The sequence below is a fragment of the Ictidomys tridecemlineatus genome, chromosome 4 (assembly GCF_052094955.1).
Source record: "Ictidomys tridecemlineatus isolate mIctTri1 chromosome 4, mIctTri1.hap1, whole genome shotgun sequence".
Lineage (NCBI taxonomy): Eukaryota > Metazoa > Chordata > Mammalia > Rodentia > Sciuridae > Ictidomys > Ictidomys tridecemlineatus.
In genome coordinates, this window is record NC_135480.1 from 17,579,139 (window position 1) to 17,588,672 (window position 9,534).

The following is a 9,534-nucleotide window of genomic DNA, read 5'->3' on the forward strand; positions in this document are numbered from 1 at the left end:
AATTCATATTACACATATAGAGCACAACTTTTCATATCTCTGTTTGTACACAAAGTAGAGTCACATCATTTATGCTTTCATACATGTACTTAAATTATGCGATCATTGATAGCTGGGAATCCTGCCATCTGAATCTTTTTCAGTCGGTCATTAAGAAGAATGAACAATCTACAGCACACTCAGACACAGATTTGACCACTGCCAGTTCCATCCTTTAGAGCAACTATGCCTTTGACACCATTCATTTTTCAGAGAAAAAAACTATTCTCTGGTTTCTAGGCCTACAAACCAACCCATTACTTAAGCCATGTTCACAAGGTCACAATTAGCAAAAAAATTCTATGAACTGTAGCCTGGACATACCTTTAACCCCATCTGAAGTGCCTTTCTAAAACTAGCCACTAATGATGTTTGTGGCACCAAGTGGAAATAAGCAAAGGACTTTGGCTGTTGCCTTGGAAAATATTTCTGAAGAGCCAATTACAGATCCTCTGGGTACAGGAGAGGTCAAACATTACCAACCCTTGCAGTCCGTGGAAGTCAATTTAAACATTTCTCTACAGTCCAAGAAGAAAGGATTATAACAAAGGGTCTGTGAACAAAGATGATTAACAAGATGGAGATTTGTTTGTGAGCTCCCATTCCTGAGCTGAATGGTTTTCTAGAGTAAAAGGGATAAAAGGAGAACTTGAGTTAGGATGAAAGCAATCTTCTCTCCACATTGCTCCTAAGCTCTTAGGGAGTAAATGTTTGGCCAAATTTATGGAGAAAACAATGTTCAACCAAGTGAATTCACTTATTTGTTTTGTTGTAGAATATAATAACTTTTCTTGATTTGGATAATTGGGCTGTGCTCCTTTCATTTTTAATTTGAATTGAATATAGTTCAAAATGCCTGAAAACATTTTTCTGAAATATTATACATAGAAGATATGATATTTTCACAGAAAACCAAGAAAATGAGTAGGTATGAAGTACTAGATCTATCAATGTATACTAACTGAAATGGTTTGTTTTTCTGAGGAAATCCAGACTGACAAGGAAACCAAATGAACTACAATTGGAGAATGGTTCCACCATTCCAGTGTCCCCCTAGTGAGCTGGTGGAGTCCATTGGAAGCTGTGTTGCATTTGCCCACAGAAGGAGAAAGAAGTGACAGTGCTGTCTCCAGACAGAGGAATTCATAAGCAGCAGACCAAGGTCAGTGGAAGCTGAATGTTTTTTTCAAAGTTTTAAGCAGATCAGCTTGATTTAGCCAGTTTTTCATCTCTTCTGAAATTATTTATATAGTTACATAACTGACTAGAAATTTAACCTTTTGCTATAAAAATGTATTTGGACACAATTACAAGAAAATATCAATATAAAACACTGTATTTTTGCCAAACATGATCCTGCTAAGAATGACTACAGCCACTTTTAAGACATTATAGTTAACATTTATGCCTCACTAAATTATTTGAATTGGTACACTTATGTTTAAAATGACTTAAAAGTTTTTACCCTTTTCATTTTTTCCATGTTGCCACTTTAGAAAGTGTATATTCAATCTGCTAAGAATAAATAATACTTTAGTTATCATCCATAGGACCATGAATAAAAGGAAAACAACTCAGGGGCTGAGATTTCCTGAAAACTAGAGATATGTTTCCTCATTATTATTGAAGTCAAGCTATCATGATGTTGACTTCTGTGTCCAGAATTTTTTTAGCTATGTGATTATGGATTTTTGTAAGGGATTGAGGAAAAAAGGAAAGTGAAGTGAGAATAAAATAGTGTAGGGCTGGGGTTGTGGCTCAAGTGGTAGAACACTTGCTTAGCACACATGAGGCACTGAGTTCGATCCTCAGCACCACATAAAAATAAAAATTAAAAAAAAAAGAATAAAATAGCGCATGATGTTTTGTAACAACATGGACTTACGCTTGCAAATGCATGGTTAGATCATTAAAAAAATGAATTTTTTGTACATAGTCAAAATTTCTGCCATATAGCAATGAAAACTGCAAGTTCACCTTGCCTTATTGATTTTATAATAAAAATGAAAATTTTATTATCTTGTATCACCCTAGCATTTGTCTTGTCAATGGAAATTCAGGGTAAGTTCACATCTCTTGTAATTTTATTTGAAAAATATCCGGAGAATAATGCTATCTGGGATAAAAATTTGCTCAAAGGAGCATTTATTTAAGAATATGAAATCTTTGTACAATTAAAATATCTACATCCAAAGATGTTTAAAGAAGGATCATGAAAGAAAGTCTGTTGTGGAGAGAGACTCAAGAAGTGATTGTGAATGAATCATGCTCATTGGGCTATGATAGAGATTATTCTTCGGCATTCAGAAAAAAAAATACTCCATCTGCAGCTCTACTTCTATCTATGTGTATGATGGAGAGCAACCACAGGTTGGAAAACACAGCTAGTTTAGATTCAGAGAGATTTGACACCTTGGTAACAGAATATAATTGGCTTTTATTGTGTTCATATGTGTATTCAATTATATCATAGAAAATTATTATTTTGAAAAAATTGTTATTGATGGTATTTGTCCTCACCACAACAATCAAGGAAAGCCATCTTTTAGGGTTTTTTTTTTTTTTGAAGAAAGAAAGAAGTTCATATGTCAACATTCATAATAACACCTTGTTTCCTATGGTACCTCTGAAGTATTATCAACAGAGCTGAGGTAAATAAATTCTAACTCCATCCACTGCAGAGACAGGTCTCACAAGGCAATGGAGTACTTTAACACTAAATTTGATATATTGTCATTCTGAAATATTGTGATTTTTTTTCAGATAAAGTATATGCCCAAAACAAAGGTTAAATTGACAGGAAAGATGAGCAATGTAACAGAATTCATCCTGCTGGGCCTGACCCAAGATCCACAACTGCAGAAACTCTTATTTACTGTGCTTCTACTGACCTATTTGATCACCCTGGCAGGTAATATGCTCATCTCTGTCACCATCTTCATCAGCCCAGCCCTGGGCTCTCCCATGTACTTCTTTCTGTCCTGTTTGTCCATTATAGATGGTTTCTACTCTTCTTCCATAGCACCCAAAATGATCTTTGACTTGATCTCTGAAAAGAACACCATATCCTTCAGTGGCTGCATGACTCAGCTCTTTACTGAACACTTTTTTGGTGCAACTGAGATCATCCTGTTAATGGCCATGGCCTATGACCGCTATGTGGCCATCTGTAAGCCCTTGCACTACATGACCATCATGAACCGGCAGGTGTGTGGTTTCTTGGTGGGGGCTGCTGGGATCTTGGGGTTTATTCATGGAGGGATACAGATTTTGTTTATGGCCCAGTTACCATTCTGTGGACCTAATGTCATCAACCATTTTATGTGTGATTTAATGCCTCTCCTGGAGCTGGCCTGCACAGACACCCACAGTTTGGGGCCCCTGATTGCTGCCAACAGTGGGTCACTATGTTTGATCATCTTCTTCATGCTGGTGGCTTCCTATGTTGTCATCCTGCGCTCCCTGAGGTCTCATAGCTCTGAAGGTCGCAGCAAAGCCCTGTCTACCTGTGCCTCTCATGTCACAGTTGTCATCTTATTCTTTGTACCTTGTTCATACCTGTACCTCAGACCCATGGTCTCCTTCCCCACTGACAAAGCTGTGACTGTGTTTTGTACCCTAGTGACACCTATGTTAAACCCTTTGATCTACACCTTCAGAAATGAGGAAGTGAAAAAGGTTCTGAAGAAGCTCTGGGATCAAATGATGAAAGCTGATGACAAATAAACCCTGTGCATAGTGCACTAGGAAGAATACTGAGTGATATTTTATAAAGCTGTATTCTCCTTGACTGATTAAAATTGGAATGGTTAATTATCGTGTCTGCATCAAAATTTTATTTGGCATATAATTGTATATATTCATGGTGTACAGTGTGATAGTTAAATACATGAATAGTATATATAACAATCAAATCAGGGTGCTTAGTATTTCCATCTCCTTAAATGTTATTATTTTTTCACAAGTGCAATATTTAAAATCTTATTTTCTAATTATGTATAAAATCTACAAAATTTTGAACTACTATCACTGACCTCCTGGGCTGTAGAATATTATAACTTATTCTTTCTAATATCTGACAAGAACTTAGGGGATTAAAGTTTAGTTTGGGCTTATAGTTAGACGTTATGCTCATGGTGAGCCAAATCCAGTTTTCTGGGCCAAGATATGGCAGGATATCCTCGTGGAAGGCATGGTGGAGGGACACTGCTTAGTTCACGGTAGCTAGGAAGCAGAGAGAGCTGGAGGAAGCGGCCACAGAGAAGACACATCCTTCCAGGGCTTGCCCTGTGACCTACCTCCTCCAGACACACCCCACCCACTTACACTTATCCCTCAGTCCATTCCTCCAAACTAGGATGGAGTGACAGCTTTCATCATCATTTCACCTCTGAATATTCCTGCATTGTCACACCAGCCTTTGGAGAATATGTCATATCTCAACAATCAGAAAGTACATTTTGCTTCTCATTATTCAACCTTCTTCTGTTCCTCCTCCTCGTCCAGTCCACATACTTCCTAGACTTTCATGACCACTATTCTACTCACAACTTACCTGGGATCAATGTTTTTAGCTCATGATGGTGAGAACATATAATATTTTCCTTTTTTATTTCCCTTACATAATGTCCTCCAGTTCAATTCATGTTGCTACAAGTAACAGAATTTAATTCTTTTTATGACTGCATATTATTCCCTTATATACATACTTATTCTCTCAGTTTTAAACTTTTCAGACAAATCTTCAGTAGTTAGAGATGCAAACATTTAATTTTAACATAAAATCTATTTTTTTATATTTTTATGAAAAGACATATGAGAGCAAAATTACCAAATATTCACTGTCGGTCTCATTGTGGTGTAGAGACATATCAAGGGTGATATTCTTGATGCCTTTTCTGTTCTTTATTACAGCCATATGAAGGTTTGTTTTAAAAGAAGAATAGAAACTGTACATGAAAAGACGGTAGCACAGTAGCAAGTATCTTTAAAAGTACATTCCTCAAAATATACTTTTTTACCTTCCTGAGTTTGAGAGGTTAACAGAAGTGCCACTACAGCAGTAGAAAACTTTTCACTTAACAGTCACACAAAAAGCATTTTCACCAAAATCTTTATTTTGACAATTACATCTCTACCATTCCTTCTAGTGAACAATTATATACAAAAGGAAGTGGGATCAGAATTTAGTGGAGCAAAAGAAATAAAACTGATGAATATTGGAGACTTAAAGCTGAAAATATCTGAATATTGAAGTTGGGTTTTAGACACTAACAAAGGAAAAAAATTTCTGAAAACAGCTGTTACAGGAAATTACAAATGTTGTAAGAACAAGTTGTGTCACAGAACTGAATGATAGCATTCTCAAACCTAGATCATAGAAAAAAAATCCTAATCATGAACATAATGAAATACTAAAAGATTTAGAAACCATCAGACACTTTGAAGTCATCGAGTAAGATCTTTAGTAGAAGCCATAAGTCATGTATATGGCATGATAGTTTTAAATACATATAAATTATGGAAAGGATAAATTCCACTAATAACATAAGCCAAACAAAGAAATAATTCATGCCCACAGTGTAGTTTCCATCTTTCAGGCTAGCAGAGGCTTCACCATGTTTGTAGATGAAATCAAGATTATAACAACAGCCATAATTAAAAATAAAGGGGTCCTGAAATGAATTTGTTGAGACAGTGATGTGAACAATGGATATTCCTATGTTGAAATTATTTGTTTGAATTTTAACTAAATTACTTTAATATGGAAAATATCAGTTTTTTTAATATGTACCAGGAAATTCCTTGAATACCATCTACAAAGCCAGTAGTAATTTTGTAATTTTATATAGTATTTAGAATAATCTATGAAAAGTGGAAAGACATGAGTGTGTCATTTCAAATATATTCTTCAAGAATCACACCTTTTCTTCTTCTGTGTGCCTACTGGATAGAAGCGCTATTACTCACTATTCATTAGTGAAGTAATATTTTCTCCTTCAAACTGCAGACAAGTTTCTATGGGTAAGATTTATAGTCAGTAGCAGAAATCCGACTTTGATATTGTGTGAATGTTTCATTGTTGAGGAAATTATATCCTTCGAGTTTCTAAGAAAATGTTGACAAAACTTTCGCAGGCAGAAAGTGGCTGATCAGGTTGTAAGATAGTTTTCATGAATATATTTAAAAATTTAAAATATGAAGTCAGGGACTATGTCAGATCCTCAAAAGTTTTGCTTCCACCTGGAAAAGTAGGAGTCACAATGTGAAAATTCCTCAGGTAGCTTGGAAACTTCTTTCCTCTGACAACATGAGCCCAGTGTCGACGACTCTGAGCCTTGATGAGTAGTGGACCATCTGTGATGGCTGGAAGTTGTCCTCATGTAAACAGTGTGACCGGATATAGTGTTCTAAGAACACCTTTTGTTTAATAAATGAAGAAAGATTTAATATAAAATATCCTTTGTACAAAGCACCTCCTTACTTCCGAGTTTGTGATGTTTGGTCTTTGAAATCAGCATCTGTCAAGGAGCAATGGGTCAATGTGGCAGGGGGCTCTTGCAGTGCACTGGGGATGTAAGGGGACGGAGTGCCAATGATCACACACAATTACAAGATGTTCTAAATAGAAAGCCAAGGGTACTTAAGGGATGTGTAAATAAGGAGCATAAGAGGAGTAAAGGAATAGAGAACACTGCCAGAATCTGGCTTGAGATGTAAGACAGAAGGAGGTACACTTTGATTAGTAGAGAAAAAGAAAAGATTAGAAATAAAGAGAGTCATTGTGAAAATTAAAAATTTGCTTTTGTAAATACCAAATGAATTTCCAATTGAAGATGTCAATTAAGTAATTGCCGACATCACTTTTGCAAGGAGGGGATTGATAGTGTGAGAATAGGCAAAATCAGAGTGCTTTAAGGATTTACAGGTTAGGTAAATGAGGGATGCATAAGTAAACCATGGAAGGAGGTGTCAGTGACAGAGCAAGCTGACTGAGACTATGGTAAATACTGGTTCCTCATATTGTCACATAAAATAATTTTGGTTTAATCATGCCCACTGCCACCACCCTTGCAATTTGTTTGTTGAGAACCTACCTGCAGGACCTCAGAAAGGGGCTCTATTTGGATATGGGCTCTATTTGGATATACAGATTTTGTAAGTGTAATCCAGTAACAATACTTTATTAGATTGGGTCTCCATCCACTAAAACATGTTTTATTGGAGTAGAAAATTTGGATTCAGGGAGAATGGCACGTGAACACAAGCTGGTCATCTTTACATCAAGGCTGATTCTTCCCTCCTGGTCTGAGGGATCGGCCACTGCCCATACCTTTATTTTGAGTGTCTGGCAGCATTATAGATGGAACAGAGGAGCAATGTGTCTTACTTTGTCCTCTTGGGCCTCACACCAGAATCCAAAGGAGCAAAAAGTACTTTTTGTTATATTCTTGTTCTTCTATTTAATGACCCTACTGGGAAATCTACTCATTGTTTTGACTGTAACCTTGAGTAAGACTCTGGGCTCACCAATGTACTTCATTCTTGCTAATTCATCATTTGTGGACATCATTTATTCATCTGTCATTTTCCCCAAATTGATATTGAATTTATACTTAGGGGAACATAATGTATCTTTCAAATTTTGTATGTTTCAGCTCTTTTTTTGCAGAACACCTTTTTGGTGGAACAGAGGTCTCTCTTCTGTAGGTGATGGCCTATGTGGCCATCTGTAAGCCCTTGCATTATTTAGTTATCATGAGGCCATGGGTGTGTGTGGTGCTGTTGGTAGTCTCCTGGGCTGGAGAGTTTCTTCACTCTGCATTTCAGCTTGGCACTATTTATGGGCTTCCTTTCTGTGGCTCCAATATCATTGACCACTTTATGTGTGACATGCATCCCTTATTGCAACTCGTCTGTATTGTCACCTATGTCACTGGCCTCTTAGTGATTGCTAATGGAGGGTTGATGTGCTCTATTGTGTTTCTGCTCTTACTCGTGTCTTATGGTGTCATCTTCCACTCTCTGAAGAACCTGAGTCAGGAAGGGAGGCGGAAAGCTCTCTCCACCTGTGGCTCCCACATCACTGTGGTTGTCCTCTTCTTTATTCCCTGTATTTTCATGTATGTACGACCAGCCAAGACTTTCCCAATTGACAAGTCACTGAGTTTGTTTTACACAGTCATAACCCCCATGTTGAACCCCTTCATCTACACCCTGAGAAACTCAGAGATGACAAATGCTATGAAGAAACTGGAAAAGAAGTCACATCAGGTAGAAGTTATTGAATTTCTTGATGCATACAGAAACATTTCACTATGAAGCTGTCTCCTCAGAATATATCAGATTTAAAACCAATGCTTTTGTCCTCCCTAAGACATATATGATAAGTATAATTCGAGGATGAATTACAAATTTTTGGCAATGTTTGTCCCTAGTGGAATGTACCATCTGTAATGTCTTCGTTACCACTATCCCTGGAAATTTGTAGTACATATACAGTAGAAGTCAATTAAAAAAGTAATAACTTAAAGAACAAAACTTAAATTACATATTTATTTTTAGTAACTATGATGTCATTCCTTGTTTTATTTTTACTTTTATATTGATTTTTCTATTATAGTCATTAAATATTTAAATGCTATGTAAAGTCTCATGTTTTATTTTAGTAGCATTACATATATAATTTTATGTGCAATAGTTTTATATTTAAAATAAACACAGAAACCTTAATAATTGTGAACACTAAAATGGAACTTTTATAAATGGTAAATCCAAAAAAAGTTGTATGATGCATTCCTCACCAGTATCTCCCATGGTAGTTGTCATGGCAGGAAGGTGGGAAAACTGGAGATGTTAGTCCAAGTGTACCCAGCTTCATATACCAGCTAAGTGATTTCTGGTGTCTGATCTATAGCATGCTAGCTATTTTTCATAATACCATATTGTACACGTGACATTAGATAAGAGAGTAGATCTTAAGTGTCCTACTTTAAAAAAAGAAAAGAAAATGAAGAAAGGAAACTTTACTCATTTAAGTTGATGAATATATTAATTATGTTGATTACAGTGGTCATTTTACAAAGTATGCATATATGAAAATATCATATCATACTCCTGAATCATGTATGATTCCTATTTGTTAATCAAACAGAGTAAAGCTAAAAAAAATTTAAGAGACAAAAGACAATACTAATGTTACTACAAAAATATGATTAATACTCTGATTTATTTATTTTTTACAGTTATTTTTGCCTGTAAGTTCTAACCTAATGTAGATTCCAAGTAAATTACTGTTTCACCTTTATTAGGTTGTCCATTTCTATTTAATGTCAACTTTAGGATGATTGTACTCATATGGTGGTTCCTTTTCAAATTTATGCATTACTTCTTTATTATTTCTGGTTTTCTTTATATTATTTTGTCATTTTAATAATAAGCATTTCTTCTTTCCAAATGCTAACACTGCTAATATATTTCTATTGATGAAGCGGA

At 35.7% G+C, this 9,534-nt stretch overlaps 1 protein-coding gene and 1 pseudogene across 1 annotated transcript; both read left to right on the plus strand.

Moving 5' to 3' along the window:
- The first annotated feature begins 2,821 nt into the window (after positions 1–2,821).
- LOC101955655 (olfactory receptor 4C45) lies at positions 2,822–3,792 on the plus strand. Its single transcript, XM_005341526.5, has one exon. It carries the CDS (start codon positions 2,845–2,847, stop codon positions 3,763–3,765), a length of 921 nt encoding a protein of 306 aa, XP_005341583.4. The 5' UTR covers positions 2,822–2,844; the 3' UTR covers positions 3,766–3,792.
- Positions 3,793–7,402: 3,610 nt separating this feature from the next.
- On the plus strand, positions 7,403–8,361 carry LOC101958560 (olfactory receptor 4A47-like; annotated as a pseudogene).
- Positions 8,362–9,534: the final 1,173 nt, after the last annotated feature.